This window comes from Arachis stenosperma, chromosome 10, assembly GCF_014773155.1.
Source record: "Arachis stenosperma cultivar V10309 chromosome 10, arast.V10309.gnm1.PFL2, whole genome shotgun sequence".
NCBI lineage: Eukaryota > Viridiplantae > Streptophyta > Magnoliopsida > Fabales > Fabaceae > Arachis > Arachis stenosperma.
The window spans coordinates 29,450,977-29,471,444 of NC_080386.1; the positions used below are offsets into that span (position 1 = coordinate 29,450,977).

The 20,468-nt window shown below is 34.1% G+C and overlaps 1 protein-coding gene across 5 annotated transcripts; it reads left to right on the forward strand.

Moving 5' to 3' along the window:
- The first annotated feature begins 5,509 nt into the window (after window positions 1-5,509).
- LOC130955987 (nuclear pore complex protein NUP88) lies at window positions 5,510-12,738 on the forward strand. Of its 5 annotated transcripts, none has more exons than XM_057883004.1 (11): window positions 5,510-5,773; window positions 6,553-6,749; window positions 7,086-7,537; window positions 7,638-7,789; window positions 8,369-8,491; window positions 9,302-9,446; window positions 9,970-10,031; window positions 10,255-10,471; window positions 10,605-11,513; window positions 11,732-11,981; window positions 12,166-12,738. In XM_057883004.1, the coding sequence occupies exons 3-11, from the start codon at window positions 7,250-7,252 to the stop codon at window positions 12,447-12,449; spliced, it is 2,430 nt and encodes an 809-aa protein (XP_057738987.1). In that variant the 5' UTR covers window positions 5,510-5,773; window positions 6,553-6,749; window positions 7,086-7,249; the 3' UTR covers window positions 12,450-12,738. The 5 variants fall into 5 exon arrangements, with proteins under 5 accessions (XP_057738987.1, XP_057738986.1, XP_057738985.1 ...); XM_057883003.1 differs by having other exon boundaries at window positions 6,563-6,749; XM_057883002.1 differs by lacking the exon at window positions 6,553-6,749.
- The last annotated feature ends 7,730 nt before the right edge of the window (window positions 12,739-20,468 follow it).

Sequence of the window (20,468 nt, forward strand, 5' to 3'; positions counted from 1 at the left end):
ATTAGTAAATTCTAACTTCTTATTAGTTATGTTTTTATTATTATTTATGCTTAATTTTTTATTTAATTTATCATTTCTAATACTAACAATAATACATATTATAAAACATTAGAATAATAAACCTTGCACAAGATTTATAATGATAATATTATAATATCAAATAAAAAAATATTCTTTACTTTCTTTGGTATTTCTAGTTATCCTTTTGTTTCTTTTTTTTTTCCGACAAAGAACCTTTTCTAATTTTTTTTGTTTTAATATTTCTCTTTTTATTTTAGACCTCATTACATACTTTTTCAAAATTTTAATTTCTTAGCCCATTCTATACTTTTTTTCACTATATGTTGTCCAAATTAACTACACGTACAACTCAAAGTAGAATACAAAAATGTTAATTTTACAAAACTCCTCAATTTCAGACAAATTTTACCTAAAAACATCATAAAGCACAACAACTCAAAGTAGAATACAAAAATGTGAATTTTACACTAAAACCTATGAAAATATAATAAAACTTAAACAAAACATAACTAAAATGATATGAAAATGATGCCAAAAAGCATATAAAATATTCGCTCATCAGTTTGATAGATAAAACCGGCAATTTAAAAACCGTTCTAGATCCGTTGAACTGGCCGAGAATCGACCGGTCAGACCAAACTGGGACTCGACCGGTTTTTACTTTTCTACCATAGTGCCATAAATGTCACCGTTTTGGTATTCGGAGAAAAGGGAACTAGCCTCACCCTTTCTGTCTCACGCACATAGTTGTTAGAACCGAATCGGTGATCGAACTGGTCAAGCTACTGGTTCACTAGTTTATTGGTTCAATCAATAAATCATTGGTTGAACCGATAAAACCAGTCTCACATAAATAAAAAATATAAAATAGCCAAAAACTTAAAACTAAAATTTGAAATACATATCTTCACTAATATTTTATGAAGAATCAAGTCTTAAATTCTAAAAATAACTAATATAAAAAATATAAAATTTATTAGTACTACTACAATAATATCTTAATTTAACACAATAAGAATAACAATTAATTTACAAAGCCTATCATCTAACTATAATATTAGTAGATTTTAATATTAGTATTAAAACAAATAACCTTAATCACAATACTAGCATTGAAATAGATCAAGCAAATTAATAAATTTTTTGTGAAATTTATATTTATATTAATAATGATACATAATTAAAATATAATTAATTCAAAAAATAGAGAATACAAAATTAAATTAAATGAGATCTCTATAAAATTATGTAATTGAATATATACTATATAATTACTATTTGTCATACATAATAATGAAAAGCATAATGGTTGAGTGGTAAGGGGAAGATGCTGTCGTGCCTTGCCATCATGTTACCACTAATTTCAAATGCCCTCATTCTTATTCTACTTCAAAATCATGCTAAATTTGTGAGTGTTTGTCCTTTTTGAATAGCTTTATAAATATAAGATTAGACATTGATTTTTCTGATTATAGTTTTGGTTTGAATTTGATCTTATGGCTCCTAAAAGTTGGGTTTCTTTTTCTAATATGCTTAACATCAGAAAGATTTGGAAAAGTTTGTTACTCTTTATTAAGAATGTGTTGCAACTTTGTTAAAATTTGCCTGAAAATTTTGTTATAAGTTAGATAGATAGATAGATAGATAGATAAATAGATAAATAGATACATGGGATATGCCAAACTGAAACTTGAACTGAGAATGATACCTGTGTTCTAATGCTACTTCATATATTGTTTCTCATTCTTGGTGTTTTTGAAGTCCCTTAGACTCTTAAATCCACTTCCTCAATCATGGACATCTGAGGTGAGGTTGATCTCCCTCTTGTTTTGTGAAGACTTATCTTTGAAATCAATTCCCAAGTTGTTCGATAGGTTTTGGATTCTTTGTTTGTGTCAAGTTGTTAAGAGAATTTCTCTTATGAAAAAGATTCTAACATTCTCAAAGGTAGAGAATGTCTCTTATGTCCAGTTGCTTATAGGGAGTGGAAATAGCATGTTACCTCAAAAAGGAATGTTGGAAGCCCCAAGAATGGCAAGTAAAGGAGCTTGATAAGGCTTGTCACCCTTCATTGGCCCTTTTCATGGATGAGATAAAGATTAGGTGAAATCAATAACAACAACATCAACAACAAGAGTTCTTTAGCCTTTGATTCAATGATGACTTGGTATTTTGCACTTGAGATTGGAAATTTCTGGTTACATTGTTAGCTGTTGCTGATTTGTCATGCTACAATTCTGAGCATAGCTATGAGTAGATGATCAAATATTTGTTATCGATTTGGTTCATTCAATGATCTTTTTTGTTTTTTGTGACTATCTTAATGAGTTCAATAATGATATAATACTAATGAATGATAAATTGTTAATAATGAGGAATGCTAGAGGGCCAGCAACTTTTGTGATTTATAGCCATCAAATAGTCATCAATGATGATTTTAATGGTGTGAGATTGATATAAAATTTCATCCAATGGTTCACTTTTCTTTGCTGGTTACATGTTGGCCAAAATTTAATAAAGTTGTTGGTCCCCTAGACTTTTCCGTTAATAATTATGAAATCAAAGGTTATATTAGATTTTGGTTGATATAGTACTTTATATTTGGAAGACATTAAAATTTATATTAGACTATAACTATATTTTAGAATATTTATTTATAATTTATTTATTATTTTATTATAAAATAGGTTTTTCGGATAGACTACGGTTGAATCGGTTAGACCAATAAACTAATAAACCAATAACTAAAATGGTTCATTGACCAGTCCAATTTTCAGAACCTTGACACAAATACAAATAAATTGATAAACATTCATCCCTAATAAGACAACATCAGTAACTATATACTTATTTTGGCCCATCGTAGTTAGAAGCTTGATGAGAAAACATTCATTCAGCAAAAAACATGGTCTTGTTGACATATACAAGCCAACATATATGCTATAAACAAGTTCTTACTTAATTTTCTTCATTGTAATAGTCATCACTCTTTCTCATAAACATTATAGCAGCAAAGTTTGACTAGTATTAATGGTTGTCACATTCAATTGTATATTCTCAACCAGCCATGAACACTGCTTAGATTTTACAGTGTGTGCAAATAATTAAATCACTATCATATATAACATCATGAACATATACACTAAACAAGCATGAGAATAGTTTCCACAGCATCAGTAACAACAATGACAATTTCAAAAATAGCAGTAGAAAAACTAACAGAATTTTAAATGTAAGACACAAAACAAAAACAACAAATGTTAAATTAAACTTTAAATGGCAATAAGAAAAGCAAAGTAATAAAGAGAAAACCAATACCAGCAAGAACAATGAATAGAAATCACTTTTCACCATTGAGGGAGATGGAACATAAATGAGGGCTAGAACTCAAACATGCGAGGGAGAGGGAGCACATATGAGGAACTCGAAGTGGAACACTAGGGTTGGAGCACGACGGAACAGAGGATGAACATCGATGGAAGTGCGATGGAACAAAGGCAGAAGAGCAGTGAAAGCATGACGAAAAGAGGCGGAATAGACGTGTTGATGTGACGCTGGAGCAATGTGAGCGGCGTCAGAGCAGGCGTGACAGCGTTGGTGGCTGGACAGTTTGAAGAAGGACGAGGATATAGAGGCTTAGGGCTACCTCTTTTCTATGTTTAAAGATCGAAGATGAAAGGGGAAGGAAGTCACGACGGTGGTTTCGAAGCTCGAAGTTGCAACGGCGACGGTGGCTGGGACGGAAGTTGCGCCGGAGGCTTCGATGACGTTGAGACGACGGAGGATTGAAGAAGCTCAAGGGAGTGCTGCTTCGTGTTGTGAGAGTAGAGGGAAGACTGAAGAGGGGTAATGGTTAAGGAACTTAGGTAGTATTTGTTTTGAGTTACTGAGACAGAGACTGAGAGACTGAGATTCAGTATCATGTTTGTTGGTTCAGAGACTGGTACTAAAATTTCTGTCTCTGTCCCTAAAATTTCAGTATTTCAGTACCTCCAAAAAGTGGAGACACAGGGGACTAAAATTTTTAGAGATGGAGACTGAAACTTTAATAACATTTTATACCTAAAATACTTTTATTTTAATTAATTAATTCCAATTTCACTCTTTGTACAAATTAAATTAGAATTTCATTCTTGTTTCAATTTGTCTCCCACTTGGCACCAAACAGAATACTGAGATTTATTTCAATCTATGTCTCTTAGTCTCTGTCTCTCAATCTCAGTCTTTTTGTTTCTGTCTCTCTACCAAATGCTACCTAGGGAGTTAGGGTTGCACGAAGAAAACGTCATTTCTTTGGAAAAATTCAAAAATCAGACGTGTCACAGTTCGGTTCGACTGACCGGTCCCCGGCCGATTTGACAGTCCAACCCTGGTTTCCCAATCTTTCGGTTATAGCTTCTGTCCGAACCGTATTTGTCAGTTGTTCACGGTTTGACCGGTCAGTTCGAACCGATTTTCAGAATCTTGGTGGTAATACATAGTGTTTTTTAATATAATGTACTTGGGTTCGAGTTTTAGTAATGACTAAATAGTAGATAAAATCCTTAAGGGTGTGTGTGGTTAGGAAAATTATAAATAATTTCTAGAAATTTTGAGATGGGAATATCATATTCCCATGTTTGGTTCAAAGTTTGAAAAGCTATTTCTAAACATGTTTGATTCTAGGGAATTAAAATACCATTATTTTAATTTTCACATTCTCCTTAGGTATATTTGATTCACATGGAAATGGAATCTGAGTAACAAAGTAATACTTGAACCATACATTCTAAATGTGTGAACTGTGTATGTAAGTTTGTGGTGTCTAAGATGGAAAATTGTCTAATCCATCTTATTAAAAAATTTAATTTTTATATATTGACATATCTAATTAAATTTATGTATTTAGATAATTAAATAATAAATTTAAAAATTAATTATTATTTACAATATAAATTTATTATTTATATAAAACTTGTTTAGCAGTGGTATTAACTGTGTATAAAAATTAAATTAAAAAAGTAATTAGTAAAAAAGTAATAAAGCAATTCTTTCTACTTGAGAAAAAATTAAAATTTTATGTGAAATTGAAAAAATAAATTAAGTATATAAAATATAATATTATAATAAGATTTAAATTGTAAAATTATCAGACTTAATATAAATTTTGTAAGATCGATTATAATCTGTAATATCAAAAAAATGTAAGAGTTAAATTGAGATTCCAGCTAAACTGAGTATATGACGATATTTGGTAACCGATCACGAGCCAGTAAGTATGGTTCTAAAAACCGAACCACCGGGAACTGGCCAGGAAAAGGTCTGGTCTGGTGTCTATAACCGCCCATTTAAAAACCGTTTGAAAACCGCTAAACCGGATGGAAACCGGTCGGTTGGACTGGGCCAGAAACCGTCCGGTTATGTATAAACGGCGCCGTTTTGGAATTTAAAAAAATAAAAAATGTCACTCCCGGTCACCCCCCCCCCCCCCCCCCCCCTCCCCCTTTCCCATTCGTGAGTCTCACCCCTCATCTGAAGCCCAAAAATCAACGTTACCAAACCAAAACCCTAGCTTCCTCCTCAACGGTTCTACCGCAGTGCCGCCGCCGTCCGTACTTCCTCTTTCCCCCTGTCCCGAACCCAAGCCCTCTCTTGTAGGCTATAGCTCGGCACGTCGGCCCCATCCTCCGGCTTCTCTGTTCGAGGCTTGGAGCAGCTCGCCGTCGTGTCGCGGCTCGCAACTCGCCGCTCGCCGTCCGTCTCTCCGTCGAAGGTTAGTGGCACTGCTTTCACTTCTTCGGTTCTTCCTTTTATGCTCTGTTGAGTGTTTTCTGAATGTGAAACTGTGAATGGATTAATGAAAAGTTGGAATCCAAATCATTATTGAAATTTTGTGCTGCTGCTGTTTTTTTTAATTTCTGAAATTTTTATTGAACTACTGCTGATTTTATGCTGGTTTAGTGTGGTTAGTTTATGCTCTGTTTTGTAATGTTTGTTGCTGGATGGTGATTGTTCTTGATTCTTGGCTCTGTTTAGTCTCTTGTGCTGTTGGTAATGATGTTTTTGATTGGGTTTATCCTTTGAGAGCTACTGTTAGTGTGGTCTGGTGCTGTTTAGTCTCTGTTTAGTCTCTTGTTGAACTGCCAGTGCTGCTACCTCTGTTGCTGTTTCTGTCGTGCCTTGCCATCTTGTTACCACTGATTTCATCTGCCTTCATTCTTGTTCTACTTCAAAATCATGCTAAATTTGTGAGTGTCCGCTCTTTTTGAATATGTTTATAAATAATAAGATTAGACATTGATTTTTCTGATTATGGTTTTGGTCTGTATTTGATGTTGTTCAAATTTCATGATTTTGTTACTGGCTCCTGAAAGTTGGATTTATTTTTCTAATATGCTTAACATCAAAAAGATTTGGAAGAGTTTGTTACTCTTTATTAAGAATGTGCTGAAACTTTGTTAAAATTTGGCTGAAAATTTTGTTATTAGATAGATAGATAGATGGGATATGCCAAACTGAAACTTGAAGGTGGAGAATGTTTCTTATGTCCAGTTGTTTATAGGGAGTGAAAATGACATGTTACCTCAAAGAGGAATGTTGGCAGCCCCAAGAATGGCAAGCCTTCGGAGCTTGCTGAGGCTTGTCACCCTTCATTGGCCCTTTTCATGGATGAGATCAAGATTGGATGAAATCAATAACAACAACATTAACAACAAGAGTGCTTTGCCCTCTGATTCAATGATAATTTGGTATCTTGCCCTTGAGATTGGAAATTTCTGGTTACATTATTGGCTGTTGCTGATTTATCATGCTATGATGCTGAGCTTGGCTATGAGTAGATGATTGAATATTTGTTATTGATTTGTTTAATTCAATGAATTTTGTTTTTGGTTTTTTGTGACTATCTTAACGAGTTCAATAGTGATATATTGAATGATATTGTTAATAATTATGAAATCAAATGTTAAATTAGATTTTGGTTGATGTAGTACTTTATATTTGGAAGACATTAAAATTTATGTTACACTATAACTATGTTTTAGAGTATTTATTTATAATTTATTTATTATTTTATTATAAAACAGTTTTTTTGGTTAGACCACGGTTGAACCGGTTGGACCAGTAAACTAGTGAACTAGTGACTTGAACGGTTTGATGACTGGTCCGTTTTCAGAACCTTGCCAGAAAGAGAAGAAAGTGGCAGTGATCGTGTACGAGTGAGTGTGGAGAGTTCAAACGTAAAGGCGCCATGAGGATCACTCTCGATCCATCATCGGATCCAAGTCCTCAACCAAAACACTCTCCTCTTACTCTTACTCCCACAGATGAACTCGAATGGGTCCCACTCCCCAAACACCCTCTCTTCTCCACCTCATGCGCCGCCACAACATCCCCCGCTTCCTCCAGGAACCTTCTCGCATGGGACGGAGCCTCCCGCCTCTATTTCTGGGACTACCATGCCAACACTCTCCACCGCCTCTCTCTCCGCCTCGGCGACCCCGACCCTACCTCCGTTCTCGCCTCTTCCCCCTCGAAGGTGCTCCCTCGCTTTTGCTTTACTCTAGGGTTTTTCGTTGCAAGTTGTTAATTATAAATTATTTGAGTTAATTCGAAAATGGCGGTGAGTTTTTGAATAGGTATTGCAAACTGACGTGGAGCTCGGCTTTGATGTTGAGAGGATCTCTATCAACAGAAATGGAACTGCGATGCTACTTTTCGGTTCTTATAGACTCTCTGTTATGTATCTCTATGGACGTGCTTCCAACAAAGACGTCAATTTGATATGCAGGTAACAATGTGAATCACATATGTGCTTGCTCCCTTAGCAGCGTTTTAAGGTTTTCTGGTGAATTGTGTTTTTGGTGTTTGTTTCTTTAGTATTTGCGGTTTACTGATTTAATCACACACTAGAAATAAGAGGAAAACATGATCTCCAACTAATCTTCTAGTCTAGTTTTGATGTATATTGCACAAGTAGAAGGAAGGGTAGTTATCGATTATCACGGAAATGAATTATTTTGGATTTGGCCAGTCTTAAGAGTTTTTCTATACATTGATTCCATCTTTGATTCATGACATAGAATTTGACAAAATTTTAAGTTCGTGGTGGGCTGGGCTTGGAACTGGCTTTGACAAAAATTTTGCATCATGCTCCACATAGGCAGAGTATTATATGTGAGTTTTTCTATACATTGATAAAATGAGGTGTATGTACTGTTAGACCAATGAGCTTAAGATTATGCGAGGGTAGATATTAGTACGAACTTTTCCAAGTATTCTGATGTTGAAATTCGGAGTTTACATTTTACTTTTTTGTTTGTTTGTTTTTTTTTTTTGTTTTTTACTGTTATGGGATATGTTACTGCAGGACCATTGCAGTTGGTCCAGAAACTTATTCCAGCGGCAGCAACAATATTCGTGTATTACAAGCGATATGGCACCCTTACAGTGATACTCATTTGGGAATCCTTTCTTCTGACTCAGTTTTCCGGTAAGTTTTGTTCGTCTTCTTCTCTTTACACACACACATGGTTCTAGGTTATTGATACATATATTGGTGTAGGACATTGTTTGCTATGTGCTAGTTGGTCTAGTGGCTGTGTAATAAAATTTACCCTTATGATTTAAGGGTACTTTTTTTTTTGTTGCATATAATTAACTGTTATGGTATCATATTGTTGTATTTATAATGACCAAACTTCAGAAATAATATGCTGATATTTGATATTGTAATATATGACTCAATCTTTTTCCCTACATTATTATTTTAAGTTTCTAAATATATGATAATATTTATTGTCTGATGGATAAAGTGGAGGTCTTCCAAACCTTTAGTATAGGTTAATTCAAATCCTATAAAGGAAAAACAAGCCCAGCTGATATAATCTCTTAATTTCTCCCCTCCATGAAGAGATTTGCATCCAAGCAATAATTTTTTTTTATTTTGTATTTTTTGGCTGCTAATGATTCTGTTGCCTTTACGTTACTCGGTATTCAAATGTATCATATCATTTCTAACTTTCCTCTCTTCTATTTTTTTTTCTTTTTGCTTTTCCCCCCACATCCATCCATGAAGTATGACATAACAACAAATCTTCATATAGATGCTTTTCAATTGGTATATATGAATATATCTTATTATTTATTAAAAAAATATTCTTAATGCAGTCATTTTCTTGTCACGTTTCCCTTTAATTGTAAATTATTCTTTTTAGGGCTTTCAAATTCTTTATTGAAGAATAATTTTAACTGAGACCTTTTGTTCTCACAGTTCTCTCTACTTGTAAACTTTTGTCTTTAGGCTTTTCAATCTGGCTGTGGATCCTTTGCTGCCAGAGCAAGAATATTATCTGCAACCTGTGGAGCCTGGTAGATCAAGGAATGCCTCATCAGTGTGCCCAGTAGATTTTTCTTTTGGGGGTGACCATTTATGGGACAGGTTCAGTGTAAGTTCTGCTGATATTTAATTTTTCAAAATAATCTTGTATCATATTTTAAACTTCAATATCCATGCAGCAAGGTGTGTGATTTATTTTAGTTTTATGATTTGTTATTCATGGTTATTTAATTTTCCTAGAGATTATTGCCTTGTGTTAGTGATCATTTGGGTGCCATATTAAGAAAGTTAATTTTCTGATATAAAATTGTTTAGTGTTGGTAATTGTTTTATACTGCACTTACATAGTTACATTATGGTTGCTCGGCCTTAAGTTTTGTTATACGTGCTTGCAAGTACACAATTATATGTAGATTTTTAACTTTGATGATTACTTAACACATACGTGGATACTTACTTATAGGTATGCTTGTAATACATTTTATTATTTAATGACTTCGTTTCTCACTAGTTGTATTTACTCAATATCTTTTATTATATTATACTATATTCTGTTAATGATTTTTTCTTTCTTCAATTTATAGTAATTTTTTGTTTTGTTTTGTTTTGTTTTGTTTTGTGCTGTTGAACAGGTTTTTATTTTATTCAGTGATGGAGCTATCTTTGTCCTTTGCCCTGTTGTTCCATTTGGAAGGTATTTTACTGCTCATGATTATTTGTCTGTGATTTCTTTATTTGCTCTGCAAATATTAACTATATGTCCTGGATCATTTAACAAAGTATTCTGCCTCAATGTATTATCCATTTGTAATTCTCATCGAGTCTACATTAGGTGTATTTATTTTCTTGAAATTGTTTATATGCTACTCATTGATGTTACTGCTACATAAATGATTGTTTTCTCTGTTTATCAACAGCCACTTCAAATGTGAGTCCTTATTAGAAATATACAATGATGCACATACATTTGGCCTGAAATCAGCCAACTCTTTAGCGGCTAGTAATTCAAAATTGGCAATCTCCTGGTTAGAAGCAACCTTTCCTGAATTGCTGAACCAAGAGACAGAAGGAGACAACCATTCTTTGCTGAGAGCTAATGCTTATGCTATATTTGATGCATCACTTGTCTTGCAGGTAAACATATATTCTACGATACAACATTAAAGGTTGTATTATCAATAAATAGTAAATTGCCTTTGACACTATGGTCCATCAGTTTTGGTCTTTAAACGATATGACTAGCCTTTTCTGTATTTTGATTTTCTAGGGACCTCTGAGAAGAGTAGGTCAGGGTCGAAATGAAGATTCATTTGGTCGTAGTGTTGAATGTGAAGGTCGTGCAGTCAGTTTTCTATACAATTTAGTCAGCAAAGACTCTATTTTAGTTACCTCCTGGAGTGGTGGACAATTACAGATAGATGCTCTAGCTGATGAGGTCCAACCTCTCTGGACTGTTGGTAGTCCACCTCGTCTCCGTGTTGATTCCCGTGACCAAATTCTTGGCCTTGCTATGATTTGTGAAGCAACTGCCGTTGACTGTCTTGATAGACTTGATCACAATGCCTGGTTGGGCAATCCACCCCCTTTGCTGAGACTGGCTATTGTAGATTTGGCACTGCCACGTAGAGCAGAAAGTGGTTACAGTATTTCTTTGTTCAGTGATACTCTTATGCCAGAAAGAATATATTCCCTTCATGATGGAGGGATTGATTCAATAGTATTGCATTTTCTTCCATTCACGAGTCAATCAAATGGGAAGGATGATACAATGAGAACGCCTTCTGTGCATCCTGTTCTTAATACATGCCAGAGTGGTTGTACGTCAGAGCCTTCACTCTCTGGTTTCCTATCATTGTCCGATTCATTTGGATATTCGTGGATAGTGGCTGTCACTCTTTCTCAAGAATGTGTTGTCCTAGAGATGAAAACTTGGAACCTCTTGCTTCCAATAAGCATTGATGCAGAGAAGCCGTCAATTCAAGCGGAAGGAGAATCAAAAGAGAGAGACAAACCAACTATAATTAGCAAAGAACTACTTGGTGGGCCCAAGGAGGTACTTGTTCCTCAGGCAGCTCCATCTTTGCGTTCTGTTGCAGCTGATTCAATTGAAGGCAGATCTACATTACATCAGTATTTCAAGCTGTTTCATGAAACTTATGTGGAGTATGCACATAAGGTAGAACTACCAATTTTTCCCAATATGATCTTTGCATGTTTACCTTTGTTTCATGAATACCTTGTATTTACCTTATTTGATTAGACTGGGCCCATTAAGTTGCTGTCATAGGCCTTGAGTTTGTAGTATATTTACAGAATGTTGATTGTAGTTTACATAATTAACTATATGGAGTTCAATCTTAAATACAGCTATGCTTTCGTTTTCTGTCCTAGTAGGTGTATCTGGAGCTCAAACATCATGCACCTCAGTTGAAGAAAATCATTAATGATCAACAGTCTCGTTTGGGCGATGCACAGCAGAAACTAATAAAAGTTGAGGAGAAAGAGTCTATGTTACAGAAAAGGATAGAACGTGTAACACAGATGCACAATTCCTTGGAAGAGCGTTTGCAGCGATTAAGGAACTTACCTTGTGCCCACAAAAAACCACTGTCTAGAGCGGAGCGACAATTTAAGGCTGAGCTTGGTAAATGTTCTAATATAATGATCATATGTTTTGCCCACGACCTTGTGCTTGATCTTATGTGATGAATCTCTTTTTTTCCCTAACCTATACATCTCCCTCCCTGCATTATCTACTGTTTATATGTCTATATATCTGCTGAGTATTTTGAGATACTGAATCATACTCATACCTTTATTCTTGCCAGACCACTTCAGAGAAGTTGAGTTGGATGCCTTGCATTCTTCCGTTGATGCGCTAAATGAAAGGCTAAGAAGACACATGCAAGCATCCACTAATGCTAGTCGCCAACAACAAAGAATAGCAGGGAAGAAAGTTGGTGCTGGGGAGGACCAGATGTCTATGCTCAAATCATCCCTTGAAAAACTCACTCTCGTAAATACTGAAAATTCAAAGAAAGTTAAGCTTGTTGAGTCTACTCTGAAAAACAAAGAAAAAAGCAGCAGAGAACCAAGCCTGCCTTTGCTTTAAAAGCGTCCTGTATTTTACCTTCTATCATTGGACAGTGTGGTTCTTAGTTAAGCTCCTGTACTGTGGCTACGTGTAACTTATGAAGTAACTTCATTTGCCAATGTCAAAAGGAAAGTAGTTGCAAAATATTTGTATGATTTACCTGATTCCCCTTCAATATGGAAAGCATTAGAGAAGTAATGTTAGGGTACTTTTTAGTATTTATTCCTTTTTGAAATGGAGCATCCATTAAAAGCTTGTCAAATTCATTTTGGCTGGTCACCAATGGCAAAAGCATTTGTTTAAAATATGTGCTGCAAATGGGTATCGCTGATCAAATCATCATTATGAACCAACGGTTGGTTGAAGTGCTGTGTTTTTCACTTAACCAGTGGTTTCGAATTTCAAGTCCTGGACAATGGACATGGGAAACTGGTATTGGAGTTTATCTCTTCAACTTGCCTCTGCTGAAGCATTCTTAAAAAATGACAGGCGGGCAATTTAATTAAATTTTATAGGGTAAAATATTTTGTCTTTATAGTTTAAAATTTTAAAAATATTCTTAATTTTTTGTTTCTAAGTTTTCAAAAAGTTTAGAATTAATCCAACAATTGACAATTATGTTTAAATTGATTGTGTTGAAGGTTGTTCTTGTGAAATTGTTAAATTGATCTTAAAATTTTTTAAAAAATTAGTTGTCAAAAGTATATTTGATACAAATCGAAAATTTTTGAGACAAAATAATAAAATTATGAAAAGATGAATCAAAAACTTTAAGAGAGAGAATTTAAGAGAAGACGACGAGAATGAGAGTATATTAAATCCACACTTGTAGAATTGAACTATAGACTACTAAGGCTCACTGTACAACTAACCCCAGGTTACTTATTTATATTACAGCTCCTAACCAGCTCCTAACCAACTCAATAAACCCTGATAATCGACTCTAGCTAACTCCTAACCAAATCAACAAAGTAACAAACCCTCATAATCAACTCTAGCTAACTTTGGACCACAACTCTGTTGCCCTGTTGCATAACTACTCTCTTCTCTTTTTTAAACTGGACTTCACAGTCTCTATACAAAATTGAAACAATAAAATTTATGGGTGTTTTAAAACTTTTAGCAAATTTTAAATATAAAAAATATACTTTATCCAATTTTATAATTATTTGGATTTATATTATTTAGGAAGGATACTGTAGAGCATTTTTCTCTATTCTTAACTTCTCGGTTTCGATCTACTGAAGAATTTATTGTTGGGCTAGTTGTATGGTCTGTACTCTCTAATAAAAGTAGGTTGAATTTTGTTAGTTCTATTCTTAATTATAGAAGTTCACGGCATGATCCGTGTGATGCACAAAAAATGCTAAACCAAGTCACTTCTACAAGTTAATATAATTAGGTCACACTAAAATTACCTTAATATATACACCATTATTCTTAATTTTTTTTATTAGGCACATGCAAAACATAATTGCAGTATAGTTGTCAGAACCGAACTTGTAATCGAACCGGTTAACCCGGTATAATTAAATAATTATGTAAAATTTAATTATTTTTCTTTATTATAAGTACTTTTATTTTATTTCTATAAAAATAATTATCATTTTCAAATCTTAATACTTTATTAATTAATTTATATTTATTGTATTATTATATTATTATAAGTAAAAACTTATATACAGTTAATTTTCATGTGAAATTGATATTTAAAAACAGTTAGATAATTTGACAAGTTTAACTAAATATCATCTAACGATTTTCAACTATCAACTTCATATGAAGACAACTGCATGTGAGTCTTTACCTATTATTGTATACTATAAGTATTTATTGAAAAAATAATATTAATAGATATCATATAATCATGAAAAAAAATAAATTATGATTAATAATTTTTTTTATCTTTTTAATATATATATTTTTAATAAAATTTATAGTTAAATAAAATATAATTGATTTAAAAATTAGTGACTTTAAAATTAAAATTAATTGAATATAAGTAAATAGAAAATTGCTATATGTATTATAATTTGGATATATATTAGTAAGAAGCAATGTAGCTTGGTGGTTAGATTACCTTTCTTGCAACCCTGGAGTCAGCAGTTGGAACCTTAGAACAGCCATCAAAACCACACAGTTTTGACACTTGGCACGCTGGAACCTATGGAGAGTATGGTGGACTTGCAGAACCCAGATGCATCGTAGCTTCGCCTTCAGTTGGGACTGAACGATTCGATCCAGTTCAATTTTCACCAGATTTAACCGGTTTTAACTGGTTCGATACGAGTTTAACCGATTTATTCCGGTTCTCTGCCTTGAATAGTCCTAATCTTAGACCGGACCGATATAGAATCCGATTTATCGATTTTTCGATCGAACCGACCGATCCGGTCCGATTTTTACAACTATAATTGCACATCTCACATTGATACACCAAATGAAATAAACTAAGCCCGCCACTTAGAAATGAAAACCACCATTTTTTTAAGAATAATATTAAAATATAGTTTTTACTTTTTACCAAAAAAATATATTAAAATACAGCTTACGTCACGATAAAAATTAATTATCAACAATATGATATAATAGAAAAAAGCTTCATAATTACATAAATAAAATAATAAAATATGAAAAAAATAATAAAAGAATTTCATTAATTAAACACAAATTTTTTGTATTGTATGGCCTATAATAGAATTAGTTAGCAACTTAAAATTAGAAAATAAGATACAATAATAAGCATATAAAACACTTAAAATTAATTTTAAAAAATTTGACTATATGTTAATTTACCACATTTTTTTGTTGTTAGCTAAAGTATTTTATTTTTTCATTGTATATAACATTCAAAATCTTGTATAACTTGAAAGTGAATTATAATTAATTTTAGAGGGACATTTGTAAATAAAAAATAATGAGAGAAATAAATAAATTTGAGGATAAAATAATTATGATAAAAATATATCAATCAAGAAAAGAATTATAATATATTGTCTTGAATCATTACATTTTTAAGACAGTAAAATCATAAAGTATAAAAAAAAAACTAAATTTTTGGTTGATCAATGTTGTAACTAAAGTAAAATGTAACTATAATACCTATATTATATTGGTTCCAAGATCACTCACTCACATAAATAACGCTATGTAACAATAATCAGAAATTAACAACATAATAGAAGTAGGAGCAGAGCAAAACAACAACAACAACAATAAAACAATGTAATCAACCGGAAGCAGAAGCAACCAGAAGCAACAATAATCAGAAATCAACAACATAATAGAAGCAGAAGCAGAAGCCGCGCGAGCCATCACAGTGCCGCCACCCTTTTCTTATTCTCTCTTTGCGCTACTCTAGTGCCACCGTCACAGCGCGAAGCTCTCTTCTCCTCCCTCGGCTCACCTCCAATTCGCGCCATCTTCTTTGAGCTCCACCATCACTGTCGGCCTCTCCTCCAACCACCATCATAAAACTATTGAAGCCTTCCCCTATTTTTGTCTCGAACCAGATCCTACTGCCATCGAGCACCTCCGCTGTGCCTAGAGGAGCAACAGCGAGATCCAACGACCAAACAACGACGAGCAGCGACGGCAACGAGGAGCAGCAGCAACAGATTCCCTTCCCCTTTCCTTCCCCATCGTTCCTTCCCCCTCTTCTTCCCTGACCCCCTCGTGTGATTCTCTTCCCTTGTTCCCCAGCCCTTTATCTCGTTTTTCTTTTTTTTTCTTTTATATTCTTTTAATTAGGGATAATTTGGTAATAAATATTAAAATTTTGGTAAAAAGGACGATTTTAAAACTAAGTTAAACCTTCAAAACTATTTTGTAGGCAAAAAACGACTGTAGACAAAAAAATTTTTGGCCTCTATGTTAGGAACTAAATTCCTACTTAACCCTATTTTTTATCACTCAAACTTACTAACAATCATAAGAATATAAGGGAGAATTTTTGAAACAAACACTAAGCATTTTGATTCATGAATGGATTATTAACAACATACATATAAAGCCTTTATATAGGCAAACTTTTATAATAAAATAATAATTCTTATAACAACTAAGCACTAGTTGTAATATTTCATGAAACTAGTAGAAACTTGACTAGCCAAATTTCTTATTCAACTTTACTTCAAATTTTTGAAGTTTAGTTATTAACTTAAAGCTTTCAATTCATAATTCTTCTAGTATAGAGGTGATGAATGCAATTGTCATATAGATGCTTCATGGTTCTTCTTTTACTTGTTTCATTAAAATCAACTTAATCTTGTAGCTTCCAATTCTGTCTAAGAGAAAACATTTGACTTGTGATTCTTGTAGTTTCTAGTTTAATCACTTGTAATTTTTGTAGCTTCTAATTTCATAAAAGTTCTAGTATGGTACAAGTTGATTTAATTTTTAGGGTTAATTATAATTTTGGTCCCTAAGATATAGGCCGAAATTTTTTTTCGTCACCAACATTTTTTTCCAAACAAAATCGTCTCTAAAATTTAACTTGGTTTTGAAATCGTCCTTACCTTAGGGACCAAAATCCTACGGAGGTGGTGGTGCGGTTTTTGCAACCACAAACTAACCGGCAAGTGCACTGGGTCGTACCAAGTAATACCTCAGGTGAGTGAGGATCGATCCCACGAGGATTGATGGATCAAGCAACAATGGTTGGTTAAACCACTTAGTTAGGCAAGCAGAAAAGAGTGTTTTGGTATTCAAAGAACATTAAACAATAATTAAGAATTTCAGAATGCAAGCAGTGAAGAAGTTGTGAAATATATATGGAGAAATAGTTAAGGTTTCAGAGATATCTATTTTCTGGATTGATTTTTCTTATTAATTTATTTTAATCATGTAAGATTTAATTCATGGCAAACTATATGTGACTAGACCCTAATTCCTTAGACCTTTTTAGTCTCCTCTAAAATTCATTAACTGTCAATTTCTTGGTCAATTAATTCTAATTAGAAGCTGCATGATTTACAACTTCCTACGGGGTGTGTTGGTAAATATTCTCTTTAATAAAACTGCGTTGTAAGTATAGCTTTACCAACAACAATCTTTGGGAGGTCAAATTTAGAAGAGGAATTTGGTTGTCACAAGTTCAACCCCAATAGAAATAACCGAAGTATTCAAACCTCGGGTCGTCTCACAAGGAATGGGCAAACATGTGCTTCGACATTGGTTAGAAATCCGGGGTTGTGAGTTATAAGCATGAAAATAAAAGGGAATCTTAACAAGCAGGTAATCTTAAATTGCAATAAACTAATTCAACTACCTAAGCAAACTTGAGCAATCCCAATGAACAAGCAATAGTCCACTTAATTCTACTATAAACCAAGCAAGTAACTATAACTAAGCAAACGAATCGGGAAATTGGTTTTCAAATATGAATAATAAAAGCGACTCTTGGCTAGGCATGGGAATTGGGATCACAATCCTTGTCCAACAACTATCTCTTGACAATTATGAGGAACCAAGCTCATTAAGTCTACCCTCAAAGTCTTAAGTACGTGATATCTACCCCTAGACTTGAAGTACGTCAAATGGCTTTGGTCACATCAACCCATAAGTTCCAACCTACCTACTAATTAGATTAGTAGTGGGTTGGCGTCAATGAGTATCAAATTGACCACCAAGGACTCCCAAATCATCAAATCCATTAGACCCAGTGACTCAAGTTTACCCACTTCCCTTGACCTAGGCCAAGAGGGAAAAAAACTACTCCATACTCAAAGTAAACAATTCATCGAACACTTGGTAAGCATTAACAAAAGACATGTTCAAAATAGCAATTAAATTGCAATCTACAAGTACCCACTAACAATTATCAACCTACAATCAAGCAATTAACAAGATTAAACATAGAAATCATCAATGTAACATCTACAAGTCAAGATTCACAACATTCATGAAATGGGTATAAAATGACAATTGACAAGAATTATAGAAATATCACTAGATGTAAGCAAGATTGTAACAAGAAATTCAAATTTAACAACTAAAAACTGTAATTAACAAAATCCAATCCACAAATCAACAAAGGAAGATCAAAAGAAAACTAGATCCAGAGAGGAACAAGGGTTTCTCCCTCTAGAATCACCAAGAACCCCCAAAGAAACTAGCTCAAAATTGTGTCCTAGTGTCAAATGAGTGATCCCCCCTTTTCCCCCTAGCATCCTTGGGTCTTTTCCATGCAGAGACAGCTTGAAATTGGGCCTGATTTCCCTTAGAAATTGCCAGGCACGATTTCCTTTAATGAGGTCACGTGCAGCCTCCCACGCATGCGCGCCATACGTGCGCGCGCGCCGATTGCAATTGTGATCTACGCGTGCGCGCCAGTTGCGCGTGCGCATCGACAGGAATCTTCTAATCTGCGCGGATGCATCCATCCTTGTGCGCCGCTTCCAGCCAATCCCATCCACGCGTGCGCGTGAAGTGCGCAGACGCGCCGATGCTGCTACTCCCAAGAATTCAATTCTTCTTGTTCCTCCCTTTTTGTACATGCTTTTCCCCTCTCTTCTAAGTCATTCCTACCTATAATTCCTGAAATTACTCAACAAATACATCACGGCATCGAATGACAATAGAAGAGGATTAAAATATGATAATTTTAAGGCAAAATAAGCATGTTTTCCATCATGGAACAATATTGGGAAGTGAACACAAAACCATGCATTTCTTGCGAATAAGTGTGAGAAATATTGATAAAATCCCCCAAAATAAGTACAAGATAAACCGCGAAATCGGGGTTTATCAAATCTCCCCACACTTAAACCAAGCATGTCCTCATGCTTAAAATAAAAAGACCAAAGATTATGATGGGAAAGGGTTTATGAAATGCTAAGTACCTAAATGGATGCATGCGACTAATGTAAAATCATTTACCTACTTGGTCAAGAGTAAAGCTATCCTCCAAGAATGCATGTGAGCATATAGGGTGAAAATAATATGTGATTCATGAATCCTACCAAATTGAACATCACCATGGAATGCATATAACTTGCTAAACGAACGCTTGTGAAAGCCAGGAATAAGTATTGAGCATCGAACCCTCACCGGAAGTGTATCCGCTCTATTCGCTCATGTGTATAGGGTTCATCACTCAATCTCCTCCTAATCATGCTTTCCAAGATTTGTCTTTCATCTAACAATCAACAATTACTTAATGCATGCTTACAAGTATCACGAGGTCTTATTCATGGGTTGTAATGGGGCTAGGGTGAAGGTAAGGATGTATATGGCTAAGTGGGCTTAAAATTTGAGTCCTTGATTAACCTCGGATCCCACTAGACACCTAGAACAACCTATACAACTATAATGCATTACCTAGCTACCCTTGAGTTTCACCTTTTTGCACACCCATGCATTCCTTTCAATCCACATCCTATATGCATTGTTTTTATTACTTTATCTTGGGGCATTTTTTTTAACTATTATCATCCCCCTTTCTTGGGGTTTTCTTTGTGGACAAAGGTTTCAATGCATATAGTTTCATCTTACAACACATGAGTATGTTCCCAAATCCTAAAATTTTCAATTACAACTACAACACACCTCTTTGTATCTACCCTAATTCCTAAGTATACCCGCCTAATTGAATGATATGCATCCTAACTCACCTAAGCTAATCAAGGATCCAAATTTTTTTGGGACATTCATTGTTTTTCGCTTAGGGTTGTTGATGTGCTCTTTTTAAGAACAAAGGGGTTTATCATAGGCTCAAAATTGGTTAGCAACGGTAGATAAAAGGGTTAAGGCTATTTGGGAAGAGTGACTATCGAAACGATGGCCTCAATCGTGTAAATGCATTCATACATCAAGCAATGGACATATAGAATCAGACAAAGCAAGGATCACAATCATAGAGAGAGAGATATGCACACAAGAATGAAAATAATGGTTAAAAGATGTAACCATGCAACTGGCTCAAAACTTTCATGCTTGTGTTCTTAGCTCAATCACTATGTTCCAAAATACATTCTTAAAGCAAGTTTTCTAAAAAAAAATTTCAAGATTTTGGTAAGTCACCCAAAACACAGTTTC

Coding starts and splice junctions, on each gene's coding strand:
- LOC130955987 (XM_057883004.1), top strand. CDS start 7,250: ATGAGGATCACTCTCGATCCATCATCGGATCCAAGTCCTCAACCAAAA. Junction 9,447..9,969: donor ATTTATGGGACAGGTTCAGT/GTAAGTTCTGCT, acceptor GCTGTTGAACAG/GTTTTTATTTTATTCAGTGA. Junction 10,472..10,604: donor ATGCATCACTTGTCTTGCAG/GTAAACATATAT, acceptor TTGATTTTCTAG/GGACCTCTGAGAAGAGTAGG.